The 26,088-nt window shown below is 31.8% G+C and overlaps 1 protein-coding gene across 3 annotated transcripts; it reads left to right on the forward strand.

Moving 5' to 3' along the window:
• The first annotated feature begins 1,914 nt into the window (after positions 1–1,914).
• Positions 1,915–25,623, forward strand: LOC148619699 (PH and SEC7 domain-containing protein 1-like). Of its 3 annotated transcripts, XM_088579905.1 has the most exons (13): positions 1,915–1,963; positions 4,889–6,261; positions 7,150–7,343; positions 8,334–8,392; positions 11,225–11,358; positions 12,191–12,296; positions 13,247–13,328; positions 13,969–14,197; positions 14,764–14,908; positions 15,830–15,973; positions 16,527–16,690; positions 18,233–18,275; positions 21,478–25,623. In XM_088579905.1, the coding sequence occupies exons 2-12, from the start codon at positions 4,952–4,954 to the stop codon at positions 18,267–18,269; spliced, it is 2,604 nt and encodes an 867-aa protein (XP_088436031.1). In that variant the 5' UTR covers positions 1,915–1,963; positions 4,889–4,951; the 3' UTR covers positions 18,270–18,275; positions 21,478–25,623. The 3 variants fall into 3 exon arrangements, with proteins under 3 accessions (XP_088436031.1, XP_088436030.1, XP_088436032.1); XM_088579904.1 differs by lacking the exon at positions 18,233–18,275; XM_088579906.1 differs by lacking the exons at positions 18,233–18,275; positions 21,478–25,623 and adding an exon at positions 17,726–18,225.
• The last annotated feature ends 465 nt before the right edge of the window (positions 25,624–26,088 follow it).

Here is a 26,088-nt window from a genome sequence, read left to right on the forward strand (position 1 = left end):
ATATAAATAGTAGACATTTTTGTGATTCTAGACTCCATCAGATGATTACCAATTTTTCACTATTTAAAAATGATTCCAAACTTTTCACTGTTAATAATCCATAGAAGTTAATTGAACAAACAGGAAACTGAGTTTTATAAATTTTTGTTAGTTTTAAGGATGAAGTCGGATCTCCCATTGTCATAATAAGGACACATATCAAAGAAATTGATTTGGTCTTCAATGTTATTACGGCAACATTTTTCACAAAAATTCTATTCTCTAGTGGAGTGAAAGGCTTAGTATACCCATATCGTATACCATCCTATTTCTATTTTGAGTTTATTGAAGTTTATCTGAAACTTAGTTGCATGCTTTCTAATTTTAATATCCTTTATAACATTAATATGTTTTTCAAAATAGATTTTTTTGTTTGAGATATGTTCTTAGCTTTCCTCCCTCATCAGAAAGTTTAAGTCATGCTTTATGTCATGAATAAAGATATAAATTTCGTAGATATTTAAACTACTCTTTGAACATTAATTATATTTGAGACCTTCAAGAGCATGTTCCAGTTTAAACTGAATACCAGGAGTGTGTGGCAGCCACGTATAGTTATTTAGAATTAATAAATGAGTCTTAAATGATCCAAGTGGGTAATTTTTCAGGCCTACAGAAGCATATGCATGATATCGGAGCTTTAATGCTATCTATTATTATAGGAATTATCCCAATTTCAGACAGTGAAACAAAATTGGAGCTTTTTCTGAGAATTTTAAGGAGTAATCAAGGGAACCAAGAATCTAGCGGAAATCAAAAGAATGTAACCCAGGGACAAAGACCAGATACGGAAAACAGACAAACACAACAAAGAACATAATTAAAGTAACTTAAATAATACATACAAAGTAATAGAAGTAAATAAGCAACTCGGACTCCACTAAAAACTGGGAGCATGGACTAGGTGCTTCGGTAGGGTCAGCGTCCTCCGCTTTATAGAAACACCCGCCAAGTTGCTCATAAAAATTTAAGTCAGACTAAAGTAGATGAAAGGGGAAAGGAAAACTATGACACGTTGAACAAATCAGTTTTCATGGTGCAGATGGATACACCGTAACGATCCACGAGTTCATGATGACGACCATAAAACTTTTTTAGTGATGACTTCAATCTTGTAGCAACATAACCCTGTTCCAAAAGCCTACTTGTTAGAGTTCTAGCGCGATACAAAAAGTCTGCGTAGTTTCGGCAAGCTCTGGCATAACGTATGAGTTGTGATATGAACACTCCATACGCATGTGCTGAAGGGATGTTGCCACAGTTGAAAGGAAAGTTGACAATTCTGAATGAAAGTCATCACGTTTGTCGTAAAGTTTGGTCGATAGTTTTCCTTTACCATCGATCTCTAAGTGTATGTCAACATATGAGGCTGACTTCACAGTGTCTGTAGTATCTTTTATCTTAAGTTCTTTAGGGTAGATACGTTGTATCAAATCCCCCAAACTAACATCATACGTCATCTATATAGCGGAAACTGAGATTAAAGGATCTAGCTTAAAATAACGTAACTTATTTAGTGTGCATCACGTGATTAAGGTTATTTCTTCAAAAACGGAAAAAAATAATAACAATCATTCCTTAATTAATTAAACTTTGGAGTACATATATAATGTATATTTTTTCACCATCATTTTGCCTGCTATTTTTTATGAATACTTACTCGCACTTTTACTTCTAGTGTATGTTTTACCTTTTAAATTGAACTTTTGATACTAATGTTTTAAGCATAATTTACTTTGAAGTGGAGGTGCGGAATTTCAAACAGATACAGAATACACTTGATAAATACAAAAAAAATTTAGCAAAAGTGAACTGTGTTGATAAAATAAATGTTCTGTTCTATTTTTCGAACGTTACATGCAGAATTTGTACTTCCGGGACTCCGGAACCGGGTCGGTTGTTAATCGCTCCTGGGAGGAAATAGGTGAAGTGGCTTATTTGCTACCTATAAATCTGCTTAATTCTCCTTTTGGTTTGCTTTTATACTCTAGTATTTAACAATTTCACATTTTTCTGACTCTCACGAATATAAATTCTTTAATAACCGGCTGTTATGAAGAAAATGTAAGGTATCATTACTAAACCCTTTGTGCCTGGTGTCTGTGTTTGAATCGGTTTTTACCTTCCCTCGAAAGATGTTGATAATTGATTTTACATATCGACATACGTTCACTATCAACAATGATTGAATATAAGGAGGGTATTTGTTTGAAGAAATGTTATCAATTGAAGAAATATTTGACCACATTCACCAATTTCAATTTTGTTTACAATTAAGTTTTTATTATAGTATTTCCAATTCATTTTATCTACAAACTGTACTTCCTGAACATTTGAAAACACAAGTTTCATGTTTTACCCTTTTACTTCCTTGTGTAGTGAAATAAATAAATGATTCCGTAGAAAAATTCTATGGATTAACGCTATTTCTTGCATTATCTCAATAAAGATGTAGTACATGAAATTATATTCATTAGTCTTAATGGTTAACTTTTTTTTGACAGAAGCCATTTGGGCTTGTAAAATTCTAAAAATTGTAAGTCTGTATCACATTTTAGTGGCCCAAAAAAAATGGATAACCAATAAAAGTTTAAATATTATTCAGAGTTCTTGGTACATATAGTATTTAGAGATGTTGAGTTCTACACTCACCACTTTTCAAAATGGTGATTTCCAAAAAATATCTTGTATGTCTAATGAAAAATGTGATGCATCCAGGATTACTGATGGCTGTTTGGAAGATTCATCACAATGTTACTAACCTTATATATAATCTACTGAAATGAAAGCTAAAGGTTTTTTTTAAAGATAAACCTTCCAGTAAGTGCTGAATTCTGCTTTGACTCATGTTTGATATAGCAACAACCATAAAGCAGAAATAAAATCCCTAACCATTTCCAATTTGTTCATTGTTTCATTAAATGATAAATGCAAAACAATCACAAAACATGGTTCTAGTTATCTGAGTAAATAAAAATAAAATGACTTGAAAAAATCACTATCACTTTGTTACAAGCCAATAAAAGTCTGTTTCAACTTTGTACTCAAGATAAATGGTTAGGGATTTTATTTTTTTTTGCACAATTTAAACTGTGAACTTTGGAAGCAGACATGTTTGTGTCATTTTTCATTGTTGGTCTCTGAGGAGTTAATTGATAGTATAAATTTTTGTCTGAAGATCTTAAATATTGCTGATAAGCAACAGCCATATGGAGTGACCAATTACCTACATTTAGTTTGCACCCAACTTTGATTTACAAAAATAATACAGAAATAATATTTTGCTGCTATTTTGAAGCTAAGTTTACAATTCACAACAGAAAATTACCATCAGCATTAGACCTTTATTGATCTCCAACCTCGTCCATTTAAGCCACACAATTTCCTGATTAGTGGATTAAGTAATTGTGTAAACAAAACTTTGACACCTGTTGTGAACTGTAGCTTTGAGTAATAAAATTGTCACTTTAGTCAATTGAACTGATTCTAGTGCTCAATAAACAGTGAGGGATTAGACATCGATTGATAATTAAAGAGTTAATTTTAACAGTTGATAAAAATGATAATGTCCGGGACTCACACTGAAACAAAAATTTGTATCCACATTAAATCATGCGTCAGTAGAACTGACCAATAACAGTGTCTATTCTCAAATAAACTGAGCATAGAGTTGTCGATGTTCCTTCAGTCTTGTCATTAATATCAATGTCTCATACAAAAAAGATCCGGTAATAAATACTAGGATATAAAAAATCTCACAGTTGATTCAGATCTTTCAGGAATGACTTATAAAAAAAAGGAAAGGTGCACCTAACAACTGTAAAATTTGCACAAGCCTGTCTGGCTTTTGAAATATGAAATTTGATGAGTTCTAGGCCGATTTTACTGGCCAGGACTGTTTGACACCTAGCTAAGTTCAAAGACAGGAAATAATGTTTTTAATCAGTTTTTTTCTGTGGAAATTTCTTATATATTGAATAACCATTGTTGCCCAGTATTTGAAAGTTTTATCATTGTTTTATACATATTTCGCCCCGTGCAGTTCCGGGTGTTAAAAGAATAGGCCTGCAGCAGTGCTAAGCTTGTCGTATAAGGCGACTAAATAGTGCTCAGAAACCTAGCCGGGGGCTAGGCGCTCTGCCCACAGAGCAACTGGGATGTGTGCCCCAGGTGGTGGAATGGGGTACCCCTGGCGTGTTACATGCTGGGGTTGTCAGGCTATAATACGGAAAACCTGACCGCAAACCATAGTGGTGCACCGTGTTGGGAAGGATGCCATGTTCCTCGCACGTTAAAGAACCCTGCTGTGGTATTCGATAGGAGTAGGAACCTTTGCGCTCCGCCACAGGAGGCTAAATTGCCCGACCTTACCCATCCCCCCTTTTTCCAGTGGCAATCAAAATTTGTCGACCTTATTATCCTTGTGACCCATCCTTTCTTTTTTTCATTTCATGTTCATTTTATCATCCATTTCATGTTCAATGTCTGAATATAGCTGAAATATTGCTGCTCGGACGTTAAACCCCAACAAACAAACAATATACATATGTCAAGTGGTTATCTTCCTATTTCACTAAAAACCATAAAATCTGGCAAATATTTTTTCATCTTAATCAAAAGTTTGCAAAATTTCAAATGGATTACCTCTATAACAGAATTATTCCCTGTTCCCCTCACTTCACTTAAGATATTTGAATACTTCAAATGATGTATTAGTACTAGTTCCTTGTCCTCTCAAATAGCAAGTAATTTATAATTTTTTATTTCTAAAAAGTGGGCCCAAGAACTATTTTCAGAAAATATACCCTTTTTAATCCCTTTTTTCAAAAATGTGTTTATTTTACTTCAGGTTGGAAATTAGAACCATGCTGTATATGGATAAAGGTTAAACTGGACCTATGCCGTTCCTGCCATGGTTGACCGATCACCTCATGGCCTGTCCCGCATCCCTGTCCCCGTTAAAACCACTGGTGCTGTTCAGAATGGGTCGATCGATCTCCATTTACCAAGTCAAAGTGTGAATGGAAGTTCAGAAAAGGAGAATGGAGAGGCATCTAATGATGTCAATGAGAAGAAAGAGAAAGGTTTTGAAACATTTCTTATGACTGGCGATATGATTATAAGAACAACAGCATCACAAAAAACAAGAAGAGATGCATCAAGTAGAAATGCTTCTGACAGTTCTGATTCTTGTGTTGCGGCTGATATGGAATCTCTTCCTCAGACAAGTAATGATGTGATTCAGGATTCCCCCAAGCTGACCAAAAACTTTCAGAGATCCTCAGAATCAGGTTTTGAAGACCAGGAACAGTTGTCTGGGTCAAGCACTTTGGAGCTTCAAGGTACAGGGAAGAATGAGGATACAAAAGGAAATCCACCAAGCTTTGATATTATGAGCCAGTCACAGTCTTCTGCAGCTAGTAGTTCAATATCTTCTGTGTCATCAGACATGAAGTCAGACATTTCAGAACAAACTGTTATACATAATGAAAATGATTCTGGGTTGACGTCACCTCTAGATGAAAGTACTAGAGATGAAACAAGGCCTGATAGTCCATTGGATGATTCTGGAAATGAAATCTCAGAGAAATCAACTTCGCCAGAAAAATCTGATAGTTCTGAAAAATATGAAAAATCAAAAATTGTCACAAGTAAGAGTGCTGAAAAAATTATCCTTGATAAATCTGGACATCAGCTTGTTGTTAGGTCCAGTAAAAGCCAAGAATTGAAATCTGATGGTTTTGCTTTAGTTGACATTGACATAGATGATAATATGGCATACTCATTAGATCAGATACCTCAACGTGGCTCACAAACTATCGAAACCATTGATGACCAAGTAACAAGGAGTTTACACAACTCTCCAGAACATAGAAATAGTGACAAAGCTTTTATACCTGGGTTTATAAACATAGAGATACCTAAGGGCAGGGAAGCATCAAATGAGAGAGATGATTTTAATCACAGACATCAATATGACACTTCTGTATCAGAAAGATATGATGAAGAATCAAACCTAAGTATGAATGACTCTTTGAACTCAAGTTCCTCATCAAGGGGTTCAGAAAGGGATTCATTTGACCCATCACGTGATCCTAACTTGTTAGAATATCAGCCTCCATCAACTAGTGTTGACCGTCCGTCAGCTCAGAGGCTGGCTAAAAGGTTGTATCAGCTGGATGGCTTCAGAAAATCTGATGTGTCCAGGCATCTAAGTAAAAAGTAAGAACAGTTTTACGCTATGGCCACATACAACTATAAACTAATTGATATTTTGTACTTGAAAAAATACAAAACTTTATGATAAACAAAGGGTATTAATGTTTGCTTTGGTCTTATGGAGTAGTCAATCAAATAGTTAATTGGTGCAATATCAATACTATAGACTCTAGTATACATTTATTATGTTCTTGTTTAAATCTTTAGAACATTGTTGTTCTAATCACAATATTGTTGTCTACTGGATACATGGAGGTAGCACTTTATGACAAAACGGTAGCAAAATAATTGTTGTAGAGACTGCTTTGTGTCAGACCTAACAGAAAAAAATGTAAGATAGATAACTACTGTAGGAGACCAGGAGTTCTCCTGTTGACTCTCGTTACTTTCAAAAGCTAATAACAAAGACAAAAGTAAACATTTCAAAAAGATATCAAAATTTTGTACTTTGAATATCATCTGAAACTAACAGATGATGAAAAGGAAAGTACAATCAAGGTGTAATCAACTGTGGGTTTCTGACAAAACAACAAGAATAGGTGTGGTTTTAATGTCTAAGAGACAACAACCCCATTGGGTTGAAAATGCCAGCCCTAAGCTACCCATCTTCAGTGAATGACGAGGAAACCCTCACACCAAGGTTTAGGTTGCAGCTGGCCCCAAAACATCATTATATACAGGTACAGTGAAAGAGTTAAATTAAAGATGAAAACAAACAAGCTGTACAGAGGAGAGGAATTCCTGATTGGGGCAGGCACAAAAAATGTGGTTGGGTTAAAGTACTTTGGCATGATATGCAATTGCATGAGACATTGTGTGGTGTTGAATATTTGTGTTATGTTTTTCATTCAAAGCTCTAAGTACTGGTAGCTGACCTTTTTCTCTTTTCAGGAATGACTTTAGTACCTTAGTGGCAGAGGAATATTTAAAGCTGTTTGATTTTATGGACTGTACTTTAGATCTTGCTTTAAGACAATTTTTAAAACAGTTTAGTTTAGCAGGTGAAACTCAGGAAAGAGAGAGAGTGCTGGCACACTTTTCTAAACGTTACTGTGATTGTAATCCAGGGATATACAACTCTGAAGGTAAAAATGTAGTAATTCTTATATGACAGGCTTCAAAGTTCTTTAGACCACTGCCACATGACCAATATAGGCTGCGTCTCTTAAAAATATGAAGAAACTAGTCCTGTTAGAAATGAAATAAATCAAGGAAACTCCATTTTTTCATTGTTTTACCATGGGCTGGCCATTTATGTCATTATTTAACCTCTTGGTATTGCTCGGGTAAACCAGTGCAATATAAATGGCCAGTCTGTGGTAAAAGAATGATGAAATGGAGTTTCCATGATTTATTTCTTAAATGACAAGATATCTATTTTCTCATAAGGTTAAAGCTTTTTATTTAAAAAAATTATGGGTGATTGTATTCATGACATTGCGGAAGACCATTGCATTGCTAAAGGTGTGATCCAATTAAGATTTCACTAGAACACATGAATACCAATTAACTAATGCCTCTGGTTTGTTAATAGGTATATGTAGTAAAAACTCAATTTACTTGTTAAATCATGATTCTTTATATACAAATGTACTTCTTGAATGGATTTGTCCATATGTGGATTAACACCTGAAGGTAGAAATATGGAAAATGGATAATTTAATTGTAATAAATGGGAGATAAATTAAATGCCACATAACCCTATGGATATTAAAATTGATAAGTCAAAATCAATTTCAATATTCTGTAGGGTTACATAACGTGTTTTTTGGGATATCACATCTTTTCTTTATATATGCCCAATTATTGAGGACATTGTATTACACATATATGTGTTGGGGTATCATTTGTGTCTCCTAGACACAAAAATGTTTCTGAGGCTGTCTTAAAATGAGTTTTTTTATATGTGAATTGCATGATTCAGTTTTCTGGTTAATTATTGTTAACATTGTATTTCTGTGTAGGAGTAAATAGTCTAAATTACATTGATTTTTTTGTATGTAAACAAACAAACAAGAAACTTTGAAGTAAAATAAAGTACCTCGCAGTAGTTCATAAAATTTTTTATTTTTCAGACTCCTGTCACACTCTTACTTGTGCAATAATGTTACTGAATACAGATCTGCATGGTTCTGTAAGTATCTAGTACAATGTATGTACATTAGTTTAGGACCTTTTAAATAAATCTATCCCCGCACTAGTGATTTTGTTACCCTTTTATGGCAGCTGAATATCGACTGTTTCCCCTTGATATTTTTCCCAAAATGTTGAAAAATATTTTCTCAAAAGGAGGAAAATTCTCAAGGGCATAATTTTTTGAAAACCAGGTAAAGAAGCCTGTGAAATGTACCTTAAGACCTTTTTTGCAAGTTGTAACCTAATGAATATTGGGAGTGCATTTTTGAGTCAGTTCGGTATTGGTTTTCAGTTCTGAAATTCAGAATCATCATATGACTAGTATACCATATTTTGGTATGTATAGTGCGCATTTATGTATAATGCACAAGGTGGTTTTTCCATTAAAAGTTGATGTAAAAATTTTTTTACCAATGTATGTATGTATTGTACGCAGTGAAAATTGCGTAACTTGTTAGAATCACAAACATTTCTGGCTTTAATTTATTTGTAAATAGAAGGGACCATTTCGTCTGTTTTGTGTATTTATTTCAATAAAGAATATTGTTTTGTTACTTTCTGTATTTATCTGTTTTGTTCGTGTTTGTGTGTATTCATATACTATTTGGGTAAGAAATGCATAACATAGACAATAGCTGAAATTGTCAGCTTGGACATATGTTTTGATTACCTTTGAAAGGTTTCTATTGAGAGTAAAAAATTTCTGAAGATTGCTGATTCTTGAAGGACTGTTTTTACTACAGTCAATTAAGGGGTCTGAGTGAACAATGCAGACGGTCATTAAATAGGGCATGTATGTTGATAGCTTGGCCAAGCGTGTTAATGAGATGCAGAATTTTCTCCGATGTGTATCGGGGATACATATAGGGTTTATGTTTAAAATTAATAGTTTTTATGTTGGATAAGGATTTTGATATTAGTTCACTGAAAAAAGGAAGCCAATATTTTCAAAAAGTAGAATATCCAATAACTATGAAGTAGAGTTCAATACGATGCGTAAATAATGGTATTTTTTTTTTGAAACAAACTACTTTGTCCAATGGAAATATTTTAGGGCTCTATGACCAGTGTGCCCAAGATTTTGTTATTCAGTAATTGAATTGTTTAAACTTGTGTGTATTTTAATTACTTCTTTCAAATTGTTAACAAGTTGTAAACATTGTAAAGACACAATATATACACATCACAAAACCATTTACAATCTCCTTTGATAATACCGGTAACTAATTGTCTTGTGTCCTTGTCATGATTAATTAATCCCCTCAACAAACATGTCAATTGCTTGTTAGATATAAAATTAACAGGTGAAACCATAATCAGTGACATCTAAATACTCTTTGCAACGTCTCAATATTAGTTAATCGATACACAAAAAGGAAAGTATGGCGGTTGTAAACATAATCTGCCGTGTTCTTTTGGGAAGAAATAAATTAAAACCAAATTCTGTTCAAGAAGATTTTATTGACAATCTTTGCTTACAAAAGTAACAAGTCAACAAAAAAAAACACATGAAAAATCCATAAATATGCTTTGGCAGCTCACAAGTGGTCTCTGATTCGATGTTGACTCCCTCGAGGTTGTTAATTTTCTACCGTTCTTAGGTCTGTAAAAATGTGTTGAAATGCTGTATGGGTGTATTATATGCACCCCCAATGTCTGAAATTAGTTTCTTCGTAAAAAAGTGCACATAATACATACCAAAATAAGGTATATCCTTCTTTTTTTCCCAATGTGTTTGAAATATGGCAAAAGTTTCCCAAAAATAAAGGGTTGGGACTGCTATTAAAACAAGGAACAAAATCACTTCCCACACACGTATAATGAATAATGGCATTAACATGTATAATACAAAGAATGTATATAAGATATGACACTGAGTTACTGTTAAACAGTGCTCAAATATTCATTGGATGGGTAATGAAGGGAACCAAGGTTATTGCAGTAATCAAAAGAATGTAATCCAGGGACAAAGACCAGACATGGAAAACAGACATACACAACAAAGAACATAAAGTAACTGAAATCATACATACAAAGTAACAAAAGCAAATGAGCAACTGGGAGTCCACTAAAAACAGGGAGCATGGACCAGGTCCACCGGTAGGGTAAGTGTCCTCTGTTTTTCTAGAAACACCTGCCGAGTTGCTCTTAAAAAGTCAAGTCCGGGTTAGACAAAGTTAGGAAAGGAAAACTATGACCCATTGAATAAATCAGTTTTCAACTTTATTGAAATGGAAATGAATACAGTTAGTTACCACACTCACAGTGTGTATATGTACATTGTTGATGTTTTTGATATTCAGGGGATAGAGATGATCGTCCTTTGAGTAAATGACAATTGCCTGATATACTTCTTTAGTCGGCATAGGCTAAGGTATTTAGCTGGACCATTAAGAAGGATAATAACCTTTTCTAAGACAAGTTTATCTGCTGCAATTTATTCCATGTATTTGAATCTATCTGATAGAAGTTTAAATTGCCTGCTCAATCGAGGCAGTTCTTCTGGCAATTATTATTTAATCAAGAGAAAACTTACTCTATCTCCTGAACTTCATCCTTGTATGTGCTGTAACATGTATTGAATTAATTGTCCTTTTGATGAAAAAAAAAAGACTTGATATCACATTGTATGTTATCAAAAATTTAGTTGCTCCCATAAAGACTACTTGTGCTTTATGCTTTTGTTATTGTACACCTGCATGTACATACAATCACTAATTCAGTTTTCATTGTGTACGAAGAAAACTTGTAACATAGAATAAATAATGATTGGAAAAATCATTTAAAATGTTGAATTTCAAGAATATTTTTGTTTTTTTTTATTTTGCAGAATATTGGGAAGAGAATGACCTGTTCTGAATTTATAGACAATCTAGCCGAATTAAATGATGGTGAAAACTTTCCAAAGGAAGTGTTAAAGAATCTTTACCACAGTATTAAACAAGAAGCTTTAGAGTGGGCTTTGTATGTATTATTTAACACACAGATTTATTGTTTTTTTAAAGATGTATAGTCACAGTTGAGGAAAAGTTGAGTTTAGGATTTTATCATTGACATTAATGATTTTTATATCAATTCATGGTTCAGTTTAATCTCATTCTACTTAAAAAAAGATAGTAAAGGAACAGTATAGTAAAAATTCAGAATCGATCAATACTCATTTGTTATGTTTGATAAGTATAAGCCTAGTACATGTAATTGGCAGTTATCGAAATTTGCACTGCTCTGACGGACCATTATTTGTAAAATATATATTTTGCTGTCCAATATATCACAAAATTTTGTAGGTACGACAGTCCAGTGAAATTTTAGCCCTTACCGAAGTATAATGTATGACCTTTTTTGTTGTGATCTCCCCTTGATCCATTGGACAAGTTTTAGAATTAAAATATGCAATGTCCATATCTTGACCTTTTTGTTGTTATCTTGAGTTGATGCATTCTACTATTTTTAGAATTAAAATTGATCATGCACGAAATGTGTGCTGATTTGCCGATGTTTTTATCTTTTCATTCAGAATCTCTTCTGATCTTTCAGCAGTCACTCAATATATCACTGGTCAAGAAGTGTGTTGTACATTAAGTTTTTTCATGTTTTAATTTGGTTGTGTAAAATTGTGTTTGGTCCTGTAAATACAGGATGTTTACAGGTCCGACTGCCCTGTAAATATGCTTGCTTTATTTCTTTGACTGAATTGGATATCATAATTTTCTACGTTTTAAATTCAAATAACATTGCAGCCAAATCAGCCAAACTGCTAGACATTATAGATAAAATTGTTACAATGACATTTCAGAGACTTCCCAGAAGATGAACCTAACCATATAGAAGAGAAAATGGCACCAGTCTCCACAACAATGCCACACAATCCTGTACCTGTAGGACATAATCCTTATCTTGATGTAAGATATAGTAGCTACAATATGACCTGTAGTGTCTTGGTGGTTTAATTATGCCCTCTTTGACAAGTTTATTTTTATGTATTAGAGTAATTACTATATGCTGCATCTTCACTTTAAACTCCCTTTCTGACTAGCATTTAAAGTAGATTTTTCAATATTTTTCTTTTCATTATTTTAATCTTGTATCTATTAACAAAGAAAACCTGATCATGGCATGGCTGTCTTTCAAACTAGATAAATTCTCTGTTGACAGTTTGAGTACTGGTTTCAAACAATATCTCAATGTAATCTTTAAATCATGTGCCAAATTCATACATTCTTCAACAAAGATTTGAAGAAAACAAGTTTTTTTTTAGAAAACTTTTAATTGAAAAAGTTTCGAATGGCAAGGCAATACCCTATGTTAATGAATTCAGATTTACAGTAGATTCTCTCTCATATAAGATGAAATTTTTTTTTATGAAAGTTTGGTGTAATTAATTTGCTATGATGGTAGTAAATAGATATATGGTGCTTTTATGTTTTCTTAAATCTTTATGAAAACCTATCATTTTGCTTATATATACAAATGTACTAAAAACAAGGCATGTTGAAAATAATTAAACATTTTAATTCGGTAAAAAAAATTCCATCTTTTCCCTTAAGCATATACTCCCGTATTTATAAATGTCAATCAACTGTTTCATCATTAGCAGCCATATCTGCCTTATATATACTCATACAGAATTTTACACTACCAATGCATCTGGTCCTTGCTCCCAGTTATTCAGTGGAATCTGGGTTTCTCTTCTACTTTTGTTTCTTTGTGCATATTATTTTGTTATTTTATTTCTTTGTTGTGTTTGTTTATTTTCCTTTTGTCTTTGTTCCTTTTGATTATTGTCTAATACCTGGTTTTCTTGATTTTGCTTTCAATTGATATTCCTAACATGAAGTGTAACTTTCTTTAGGTGCCTGACCCCAATCGTTCTACAGAATTTAAACATGGATATGTTATGAGAAAGTGTTGTAAAGAACCTGACAAAAAGAAAAGTAAGTATTAAATGCTTATTAGTTGTTAATGGAAAGCAGAAGATAAGTATAACTTGCTGGCATCACTAACTTTTCTCTTGCACATGATGTACTGAGACAAAATTCAAGTTATGTTATATGCATTATTAGGTTGTGGTAAAAATAATTAGTAGTAATTAGTTAAAGAATTTGTCTGGGTGCTTGACAGAAAGGTAGAATATTTGATGCGAAAGAGGCTGTTATTTAACATTGATCATAAAAACCGAAAGTATGTCTCATAGCGGAGAGATGGCTCTTATTTCTTGTCACATCTCATATTCCAGTAAAGTTTTAATACCATGGAGTATTTTATTTTACTTCTCAACATCCTGTATGTTTACAGAATTGTTCAATTGAAAAAAAAGAAAACTTGCTTGTGATAAAAAAAAATATAAGCCTCCCTCCCACATCAAATTTAGAAAAAAATGGCATGTGAATCTTTTTTTTTTGTATGGCCTTAGTACAAAAAGTATGTGTAGAATCCTTGAAACAAAAATTAATAGCTGGGAAATTGTTATTTAGTCGCAAAATCAATACATGTACAATATTTGTTAATGTTAAGTTTGGTTAATGGTTGTACACATAAGAAAAATATTTCACTATTAATTTTGTGATTTTACAGCACCTCTTGGGAAAAGAGGATGGAAGATGTACTACGCCAGTTTGCAAGATATGATTTTGTACCTGTACAAAGATCAACACATGATGAAAAAGGGGCAGTTACCTGAAGGCTCTCAGAATGCCATTAGAATCCACCACAGCCTTGCTCTGAAAGCCTCAGATTATACCAAGAAGCAACATGTCTTTCGATTACAGACAGCTGACTGGGCTGAATTTATGTTTCAAACCAGGTTCAAATCACTTACTATCTTTGCCAATTTATATTTTAGTTGTCCATTTTTTACATATTGAAATAATAAAAAAAGTTTCTTTTACTTTTAAACAAACTTAACATGAAGCTGACAGTGTCATCTAGATAATTTTACAAACTAAGACATTTCATAGTTTATCAAATTTCTCAAGTATACAACAAAGTGATTAATTGAAATGCGAGGGACAGAATTATGAAACTTATTATAAATACAGGTAAATTACTGCATATAATTAGATTATATCTGATTTCTTATGTGCAGTATAATTCCTCTCTTGAGCAGGAATAATGAGATTGAGAAATAATTGATTTAGCAGTCCACTAAAAAACTGTGCGTAACACAATTTTGCTGTCAGAATTTTTGGTGTTTATAACATCACTCGTTCTTATTTCTATCATGTTTTATCTTCTTTAATATGCATATGCAACGAATTTACTATTTATTTAAAAAGTAATTATATAAATATCTATGGTGTAACTTACAATGAATTATATATTCCTGCAATGTCACAGTGTTTGAGTAAACAACTGTATATATACTTTTAGTGACAGTAAAGAACTTCAGGACTGGATTGATACAATTAACTTTGTATCAGCAAGTTTGTCTGCTCCTGCCTTATCGGGTGGTGTTGGTTCACAGAGAAAATTTCAGAGGCCTTTACTTCCAGCAACTTATACTAGATTTAATCTGGTAGGTAATGGTACTGTTTCTGTCTTCTGATGGGCATATCAAGTCTTGTTTTGAACCCCAAAACTTATGGAATTTGTAAACAAAGGTTTTCAATGTAAAAGATATGATCATGATTTTGTTTAAATTTGCTTAAGTTTCGAGAATTAATTGTATATTGTAAAACAATATAGACTCTTCTGTGATCTCACAGCTTTTAGGTGATGTGTAAATCAATTTCATATTTGGAAGAGTTTGAACAGAATATCGCTAAGGGACTTAAAAATCTTTTTTGTCTTAGAACTAAATACATTTGTACTGTGGAATAAAAACATGTACATGTCAATAGAATATTCACCGAATTAAACACTTGGAGATTATTTGTAATTTGGTTTTAAAACTGAGTAAAGCATTAATCAAACAAAACCTTTTGTCCAAGAAGGTTTCATTTTAGACAGGTTTTACTGTTTTAACTGTTTATATTTAAGTATCAGCCTTTAAATAAATCAGGCAGGAGATGATTCATGCATGTCAGAAACCCACCAATTCAATTTTATTTCTTGTTCAGAAACAGTTACTGATCACATAACAAGTCTCAGTTTTTCATTTGATTGTTGCACTTATCAGATAAAAATTATAGATGGTACATGAAATTGGCATTTTGCAACAGTTATTGTTTTTGAATTGGTTTGACTTGGTTGATTTTAGTGGGAGATAAATGTATGGTTTTGTAAAAAGTTCAGATCTGAATACAGAAATGATTATCGTCATGTGAAAGTATAGCATATGTAAACTGATAAAGCATCCTTTGTTTGGTGGGTTTTTCTACACCATGAATCACCTAACCATTTTTAGTGTCTGAATTTTATGTGGACTGGTACTTCAGTAGATTAAACATTGTTTGCATGTGATTATAAAAATAACTTCTTTCATTTGATATTTTAGAGAGAACAGCTAGGTAAACATACAGAGAAAACAGAAGAAATGGAACAAGATTTGAAAGAACACCGTCAATACCCTCCAGAAAAAGGAGCTAAAGCCAGGGTTATTTCAGATTACGTTGAAAAAGAAGTATTCTTAGAGTACGAGGTAAATTAGCATATAATTTGTTATCATTGAAGTTTTTGAACCAACATATAGTGCCTTAATGGTTGAAGTTGTTGATCTTTTGCATATTTATTTGTTTACACTTATAATAAGTTTTTGATATGGCTTAATTTACTATGCAGGATACAATATGTTCTTACAGTAAAACCTTTATAAACTAAAAATCTGTCTGAACTAGACGCCATTATAAGTCCCATTACTGTGAAAGTTCTTTTATTTGTAGGTACCAATATTCAAGGTTAAGGAAAAAAGCGTCAGTTTGTAGATTCTTGAATTGTGGATTTGATACTTCTATTATACAAAGGAATGGGAAGTTTGTCTATGTTGGGAACCAAATTTTGTTGTTAAACAAACCCACGAAAACCATGAAAATTGATACCCCACAAACAGTAATAATTTTACAGTATATCAGTTTATATGTATTTTGAACCTTGGCAAACTGAACAAGTTTTTTTTTCAAATTCAAATGGGGTTTGTTTTAGACAGGTCTCACTGCTTTTTCAAGCTAGCAATCATATGAAGTGGTTTCTTACAGATAAAGAGGTACAAGACTTATGTGTATTTGATACAATCACGTTTGGCTGCCTTCCCTGAATTGGAGCCTTCACTCGTCGAGACAACAATTGGAGAAGATGAAGAGCCTTCTGCTGGAAAATCTACAGTTCGACGAAACCCAGTCCAGCGAAGTCTTTCAGATAGGTACAGTTACAGGGAGGCTATTTATAACAATGAACATTCAGACTTTCAGTTGATATGATTACTATGGTAACAGTATTAGTTAATATGGTGCTGTAGCTGTTGTTGCCATGGTAATGACCTGCATGGAGAGGGGAGCATGGGAGAAATGGCTACTAACAAAAACCAAAAACTGTTCTAGTGCTTACTCTTCTGTAGATATGTGTGGAAGCCCATTGATCATTATCTGTAGTATTTCTTACTTAGAGATTATGGTTAAAGCTTTGCTGCACTTTGGAATAACATGTCTGATCTGAAACCAGTTTTAAACAGTTTAATCTTTCATACCTGTTAATGGTAACTCATTGTACCATAAACAACTCTAAAAAAAGTACGCTAATGCTTCTACAGAGTATAGTATGTGATTGTCTCCAGTCCACATTATTGTAAATTCTTAAAATGTTTCAAGAGTCTCAAAAGAAGGGACCAGACATTTAATCACAATTGTTGAATTTTATTGATGTTTGTTGTGTCTTCAAATCCACGATTATGAAATACTTTCTTGGGCATTTTATAGAGTGACGTGACCTTACTATTAGTTTGTAAGTGTAATTTACTTGGTCAAAGTTCATAACACCCCATTGCATTCATTCATAAACAGACAAATATATGTTAATTATATCACCACTAAAATGATTTTGGACTGATTTTTGGTGTGATTTAATGTTGCACTATTTATTTTATCAAGTTCAAAAATACATTAAATGCACCATTGATCCATAAAAGGACAATCTTTATATCTGCAGTGATATAGTCAGTATTGACTAGTTCCTTAATCAACAATTTCTGTATTGTCGTTCTAAAGTGACAATCTTAACTCGAGCAGCTGCATTTGCAATTGAAATTTCCTGCTATTAATGAATACATACAGTTTGAAGTAAAAAATATTTTCAGTATATATATATATATTTGGTAATAGCATAATAATATTCAGCTTATTTAATTCTTCTATAAGTGTTTAACAATTAGAGCTTTAATTGATAACTTTTTTAAATGCAGTGACATCCATCTGAATATAAAGTACAGGTAATATAACAGTAATTATCACATGGAAGTGGGCAAAAAAAATGGTAAATTGAATACTTATGAAATGCACATTAAAGCTGATTACAGAGGCCTAGTTACAAACATATATGTTTAATCCTGTTTTGATAATTTACAGAGTAAAATATCCTGTTTATTTTAAGCATGGCATGCTGTGCCAACAGAAATAAGTGGTACGACATACCTGCCAAACCTGCCATGTAGCCCCTGGGTTAGATAATGTAGTTTTGTTTTTTTTTTCTCCCCGTTTTTTGGAAAAAGTTATAATCAATAGAGATATAAATAGATAAAGGTTGTTTTGTTTTTTTTCTCAGTTTTTTATAAAAAGTTTTAAACAATACAGATATAAATAATTGATATCACCTAAGTACATTTGTACAGTGGTTGCTGTCGAAGATCTTTACTTTTCACTTTAAAAACTTAATCATAATGGATGATTAATAGGTTATCTTTGTTTATTAGGACAGACAACCTGCCGGTAATTGGAACACTGGTGTAAAAATCGGTATGACACATGAATGATGCACATTGGGAGTCTAATCGTGTGAATTTTTTTGCTGAAGAGTGATATGTCCTATATTTATTCAAGCATGTATTGATTGAATGCTAGCCTTAAGTTTATAGGGTTGGATGTAGCTTCTCGCATTTCTCATAAAAACGTTTATGCAACATGTATATAACTTTTGCAAAATTTCTTTAAAATTGTTTCCCTTACCTGGCTGTTTTGATTTACATAGTATCAAACAGAAAGTTTGTCAAGTATATCCTTTAAAGAGCAAAATGTACTTCTAAGTATTTTCCATCCCAGTTTACAATCCTGAGTACTGGTATTCATTTTGGAGAATTGTATCAAATTATCTCTAGATTATACTTCCAAAGGTTTAAAGGAGAACAGGATTTAACGTGCAACATTCTATTATCCATTTATTGCCCATTCTGCTTCTATTTTTGTTTTAAATGCATTTTCAAATACCTGGTGTGACTGGTTTTGTGATCTGATTCTCGTACATGGTGTGTTATTTTTATTCTTTAAAGGTTGCAGCAGGGTGCCATATTTTTTAAGTTTTATTTTTTACTAGTCAGATACTTTTAATGTTATAGGTCTATTGGAATCTCAGAGATTTCCTATTGTGTTTTGCCTTAGTCTTTTATGTAAATATGGTCTGCTTTATAGACTAGTGCTAATTTCATTGAAAAAAAAAAGATTTAAAAATGTACTTAAGTTTGTATAAGTTTCAAGTTATATTAATTTTCATGAATTTTGTTTGGCGAATACATGTACAAGTAAGTCTCAATTAATCTGTCTCCATAAACCATGAATTGCCTATTACTATAGTGTACTGTCTCATGACAAAAGCTGTGTAAAATAAAACTGGTTTTTGTATAAGTATTTACACTTTTAATTAATCTCCAGTTTTTATAAAAAAAAATTCTCCACTATAAAAATTTAAATATTGAATATAATTGTATGATATAAACAACTAGATTAGTTGATTAAGGTACAGATGAATGTGTGAGGATATAACCTGATTACTTGATTAAGGTACAGATGAATGTGCAAGGATATAACCTGATTACTTGATTAAGGTACAGATGAATGTGCAAGGATATAACCTGATTACTTGATTAAGATTCTAATGAATGTACATGTATACAACCTGATTACTTGATTAAAGTACTAATGAATGTACATGGATATAATCTGATTACTTGATTAAGGTACTAATGAATGTACAAGGATACAACCTGATTACTTGATTAAGTTACTAATTAGTATACAATGATACAACCTGATGACATGATTAAGGTACTAATGAATGTACAAGGATTTTGATTGCTAGAAAGCTTGAATTATACTAGAGATTTGTTTGTGTTCTTATTTTACTGTAAATTGGGTAAGGTTGTTTTGTGAAGAGTAGATGGAATAAATGCTTGACCAAGTGTCAGAGACTTCCATCTACCTAAATTATAAAGACAGTCCTTTTTCAAAATACATGTATGTCAATCATGTTGTAGAGTAAATACTTCAATTGGTTCTATATCATTTTTTTAAGAGTTCATCTTCAAATTTTGGAAGAACTATGGTCAGTGTTTTTTTTTATATTGTAAAAGTTTGTATATTTTCCCCCTCTTAAATTGCTAGTGTATATTGAATATGTGTATTAATTATCTTTTAAATGCCTTCATTAAAATGGCTTGTATCATATGATGGTGAGTGGTAACAAAAATGCATTTCTTTTAGTGCTTTTGTTTTATTATTATTATGAATAATAAAAGTCTGCTGGTACTTTTGGTCATTTTATCTATCTTTTCTTTGCATGAGGTACTTGTATGTCAATGAATGTAGCTAATCTCTATTTTAACCCCTTTGACATTTTTTTCTGTCTCATCATGTGGTATATAGGATTTTTGTACTGGTTTTGGCATGATGCATGGAAGATATGGTTTGTACTGCTTCAAGGTTTTGATGGCAAGATACAGGTTAAAGATTCAGTCATAATCTCATTCATCTGAATATATTGGTTCAATTTTTTTTATACTTACTTGTTTATTTCAAGAAATCTTATCATTTCTCTGATATACGAATGTGAAAAGTCATTCTATGATTTAATTCTGACCAAAACTTATAATCATGATAATTTTGAGAATATAATCAGATACATTATTTATCATTAAGATGCCTTATAAGCGTTCTCTCTTTTCTACTTTTACATGTTGACATTATTCTCTAAAAAAGTGTCATTATTGTTAAATAGGAACTGTATGCAAGTCCATATGAAATTCTGACACAGACCATGGTTGAGGTGATTCATGGTGTAGGAAAACCCACTGAACAAATGATGCTTTTCCTTCTACATTCCTATATTTTTACCTAACAATAGTCCTTTCTATATTTAAATTTGTATTTTTGAGTAGACCATACATTTATCTCCCTCTCTAATCAATCAAATCTAGAACGGTAACTCTTGTAAAGTGCCAATTTCTTAAAAAGTACACAACCTTTATATTTTTTTTATTCAAAAGTGTAACAACCAAAAGACAAACTAATGTGGTCTATAACTGGTTTTTCATTAGAAGTAAAAGTGACTTCAGTGGGGTTTTGGCATGCATGGATCACCTCCTGTCTGATTTTTATAAATACTGCTACTTAAGTACAGGTTCATCTAAGGATCATGCAAATAAAGAAAAAGGCCCATGAGAATTTTTTTTTTCAATTTTGAACATTTTAAACAACCAAAATTTTTTCTGAAAGTCAAACATTGTATTAAAAAAAAACGATTTGAGTTGTATCTAAGGTTGGGAAAGTTATAAAATAAGGGGACAACTTAGTCTTTTAAGAATATTTGCCCCCTTTTTTTCATTACAGATCACCACATGTATACCGGTACATGTATATAACTAGTCCACAGTCAAATTTATATCCATTTTTTCTTAAATCATTTATGAGCCATACAAGACAGTCAAAGGAAGTTGACAATATTATTAGAATATTAACCTATTCATAGTTCTTTAAAAAGTGAACCTTTACTTAATTGGTTAATATTTATGTGTTCTTTTTTCTGCTTCTTTTTCATATTTCTTTTACTACATGATTATCAATTGAAATAAGAATTTTTTTCTGACAACTCCTCCATTACAGACTCTAATGTATATACTGACTAGTTTTTGGTCGAAAATTTGATATTCACTCTCTGTTTCTTTCACAGAGTGGAATCATCAACCACTGACGGTTTTGACGAGTATGTCAGCCAAGAAAATGCTGTAACATATCTGTAAAGGTGCCATCTGATGACGATTTTGAATTTCTGTTGTTGGATTTTAAAAAAAGGAACCATTGGAAATTTGTTTTTTGAATGTAATTGCAATTAAGACAGAATTATGAATGATAAGAGGAATTAGTTGTTACTTCCTTCTCAGGTGCTGTGCCATATGTGAACATTTTCGTTGGAAGATATTTTAATGTGGCAAATCATTTACTCAAGAAAGGAAAACACACAGAAAATTATACTCTAGATTGTTTCACTTTAGGATAAATTAGTAGTATACTACATGTATCTTCTTTTACACTCAAGTCTGCATCATCTTATATTTGAATAATATATATTGCACATGAATTTCATTCCGTAGACTATTATAGGATCTTTTTGCACATCACTTTTTGTGTTTTATTTTTTAAGCTTTTTTTTCACTGTTATGCAAGCTCAAGTTTTTTTTTCTCACTTTAAATAGATAGGATGCACAACAAGGAATGTTTATATGCTTTAAATTGGGTCCAAATATTGTGAAAATGGGGTTAGGAAGTACACGAGTCTTCTCTGTTGTTGGTCATTGTACACCAAGGTTGTGAAATAAGTATTAAAGTTTTAAGAGTTACATAGTAAGTACTAATTATTCTTTTTTTTTCGTATTTCTGAAGGCTGTATTGTACATTATTGTATTCATATAGTTAGAGTCTGGAAAAGTAATAAAATCAATTAAATTATCTTTCTTAACACCCCTCTGAATGCTTATTACTGGTAATTTGTTATTAAAAGAATGACTGTTATATTTTTTTTTATCTATGAAGAAATAACCTCAAACACATGGTGCACACTCATTTAACTGGGTACCAGGTTATTTTCAAGTGTGCATCATAGGCATTAAGGTTTATTCAATTAGACAAAAAAAAAATAAAACAGTGAATTACTTTTAGTATCAAAATGTAATGAGTATATAATTAAAAAAAGTTGATGAGGTCAAAGTCACATTACAAAATTTTGTCTAAGAGATAATGGACAAAATTATTTATCCAATCAGAAAGCATGTTACTTCTGAAATTAAATTATTTCCTGATTTCATTTGTACTAGAAACAAATGGTAATTTAAAAGCAAATTTAATAATATGTACATATATTTACTATTTTCAAATAAATAAAATAATAAAATTTGAACAAGGTCACAAACCATTTGTATTCCACAAATATATGAGTAATTATAAAATCATGTAAGATTTAAATATCAGTTATTATTCAGGAATCTCCTGATATCAGATAGGTCAGTTTTATCATTAAAGAATATACCTTTCATTTTGCCATATTTTAGTAAACAGTTAAGTTGTATTCATGCCATTAGTACAACACACGTTAAAAACTCCATTGAAGAATAAAACAAGCTAATATTTGTGCTGAGGATTTTTTGTCAGATTCTTGGATTTGATAGGAGCCATGGAAGTATAGAACCTCATGTCTTTTTTTCACATCGGACACATTTTACTTTTCCTTTGCAATAAATCACATTTATGCATATACATTACCATTTCAAGGGGGACCATAATGAAGTTGTCAGCATAAACCCTTCAACAATGTTGAGTGTAAATTCAGAAATCATTGATACCATTAAATAGCAGTTCTCGCATAACAGTAGAAAATAGTTTTACTACTGTAGCCATGGTTAATTAGGTTATCTAAGTCCAAAGAAACTTTTTGGTCAAAAAGATATTTTACCTGTCAATATAAGTTTAATCTCATTATATTTATATTGTATTTTTTTTAAATATGATACATAAAGTAATATTCAGAATTTAAAGTTTACCTTTTAACATGACATGAAATCCTCCTGTAAACCATGATGGACCTTTTAAATCCTGTTTTCCTTTATGTCTGCATTATCACCATAAATTTTTTATCCATTAAGTTTTAACGCAGCTTTTGTATTCTGTGTGCAATATTCTATGATTGTGATTTATTTATATGTAAATATATGGTGTTTTAGACCACCTGATCTTTGTATATTACTACCAGCAGCAATAACCATTTTTTGTGTAAATATCTGTATGTCTGTACATTGTTATTATTGATTAAAGAGGCAGACCTAGGGTAAGGGACATAACTCTTGAAATCAGTGATATGTTTGTATCATATTCAATATCACCAAAGCCTATCAAATTTCCATTTGAAACGGAATGAAATTAGTCCAAGTTACTTAGATGCTTAGGTGAAATTCATGTAAAATAATGAATACAAACGTTCCATTGATTTGTAAGAGTTGTGTTCTTTACCCTCTGTCTACCGAGAAGTTAGACATAGAATGTACCAATCGGATGGTTCTTGTACTATCTTATGTTTAAACATGAGGTTGTATACTTATGTGATTTGACTTTTCTTGTACAGCTATTTACATTAATAGAGTTTTTTTTGATTGAATGACCCTGATACCTGATGAAATGTCTTAGGTTGTGAGCTGAACAATTTTTAAGGAGATTAAAACTTTCTATCATTGCAGAGGAATTTTATACCAAGTTTGATAGAAAATTTAGGCACCTACAATTTTTATCCTGAGGGGGGCCTGTAATTTAATATCGGCTAAGAATTTTTTTTTGTGCCCAATTTTTATTTATATTTCAGCAGCAACCAAAATCAATATTTTTATTTGATAATCTGCCTTTTTAATTAATGGGGAAAATATAGAATCATTAATTTATTTTTTTTTCGATGGACTAGTAAAACAAAAATCCCCCCCCCCCAAAAAAAAATTTGGAACATTAATTTTTTTTCAAATTGATACCAGCCCCCTGTTAATAAAGTGAGTGGTGCTTTATCATTTGCCCAGTTTACTACTTAAGGAAGTTCATCAGGTAATTATCATGTAATCAAGGAACTAAAATAAGATAAAATAAGTAACTATAAGGAATTAGAAACATTTTTCTCCCATTCTAAGCCAGTGATTAAATTTCTGCGAGAGTTTCCCTGCCATTTGACATGAGAGAAACTGATTCTCCTCCAGCCTACTCTTGATTTAAATTATTTCTCCCCTCTCTATCATAAATAAATAATTTGAACATGCTCGCTAAAGCTTGCAAGTTGATAATTTAATTTTTTCATTTCGAGTGAAGAAAAAACTCAAACCATTCATTTCTGAAGGAGAATCTATATTTAATTTTTCTTATAATAATGATAGTGCTATTGTTGAATTCTAGCATCAATTTCATTATAAACCTTAAACCCCAACAAACAAACAAACATTATAAACCTTAAGCCTTAGCCTTGAATTTATTGATTAGCTTTACCAGTAATGATTGACTATGTACTATAAAACTCTCCATCATTACACTGTTATCAAAAAACTTTCATAGGGCAGAAGGCTTTTCCATGACAATCAAAATATATTTTAATTCTGCATTTTCAGCTTCACTTATTAATGTCAGCTGACATGGGTTATGAAGTGCTTTTTTTTAAATTTATTTAATGATAAATGATCTGCTGTTTTGTTTTAATAGCAAATTTAGGTAACAAAATTAATGCTACTTTGTTCAGTGTACAGTGATCTGAATGCTTTGAATTGTAATGAAACTCTCTAGCAAAAGAATTTTCATTCACTGAACTGAAACCTTAGTTTGAATGCTTCTAAATGGTTTTATTTGCAAATTTCACTTGTCTGTGTATATTAAACACAGACTGATATTGAATGATAGAACATGTCTTTTTTATTGTGACAGAACAAAAATCATGCTTCTGTCATGTTTTGCAACATGAACCATCCAATTAAAAAAAAATATGTATGTTAGAATAACAAATCCCTTTTTCTGCATTTTACATTTTAAGCACTCACCCATTCATCACATTTATTGGTCACATACATCTTTTATTTGTTAAGCTGTGTTTTTGGACAGGGTAAGTTTGCACAAATAGAATATTTTTCAAGTGTCATGTATCAAATTAAGACTATGTACAGTTTTATGTGAATTTTATGTAAGCTATTTATTAAGTTAGTATACTGCTGTTTTTGGTATGTTATGATAACATTTCGTTTATGCTTTGTCAGACACATAGTATGTGCTAGTTCTGTTTGTGTGTCATTAAAAAATAATAACATTGTTTTAAGGGTTTCATTTCATTGTATATACATTCATGCAATAACCAAATCCATATTTGGTTCAGAACAAGTATATACATTCTTAAGTTATATCTGGCCAGAGTGCCAAACAACTGAAACAATACCAAGTCTGGGAATATTCAGGACTTCCATGGTAACTCCCAAGTCTTTGAAATGGATAACATTAACAGTCAAGAATTTTCTCAGACCAGCAAGTTTTGGGATGCTTGGGCCAATGTAAATCACATATAAATCACATGAAACGTGTTGTGGCCTTATGGTGTAACATGGTTCTTAATCCCGCATGGAAAGAATTAGGATTGATGTTACATACAGTGAGGGCATAACTTTTTGTAGGTTTTTTACTGGTCTGGAGCTGGCACGTCCGTTAACTGCTAGTAGTCCTTTTTGTAACATACTTTTTTTATCAGTTTTTATTTCTGTTTTATCATGGGGCTCAGACCTTT

The sequence above is a fragment of the Perna viridis genome, chromosome 4 (assembly GCF_037379345.1).
Source record: "Perna viridis isolate PV_CMFRI_1.1 ecotype Kerala chromosome 4, ASM3737934v1, whole genome shotgun sequence".
NCBI lineage: Eukaryota > Metazoa > Mollusca > Bivalvia > Mytilida > Mytilidae > Perna > Perna viridis.

What these genes read in the sequence shown, in the direction of transcription:
- LOC148619699 (XM_088579904.1), top strand. Translation starts at nt 4,952, where the DNA reads ATGGTTGACCGATCACCTCATGGCCTGTCCCGCATCCCTGTCCCCGTT. An exon ending in AGAACCTGACAAAAAGAAAA is followed by an intron (nt 13,329 to 13,968) that starts GTAAGTATTAAA and finishes GTGATTTTACAG; the next exon opens with CACCTCTTGGGAAAAGAGGA. An exon ending in CAGCGAAGTCTTTCAGATAG is followed by an intron (nt 16,691 to 21,477) that starts GTACAGTTACAG and finishes TTTCTTTCACAG; the next exon opens with AGTGGAATCATCAACCACTG.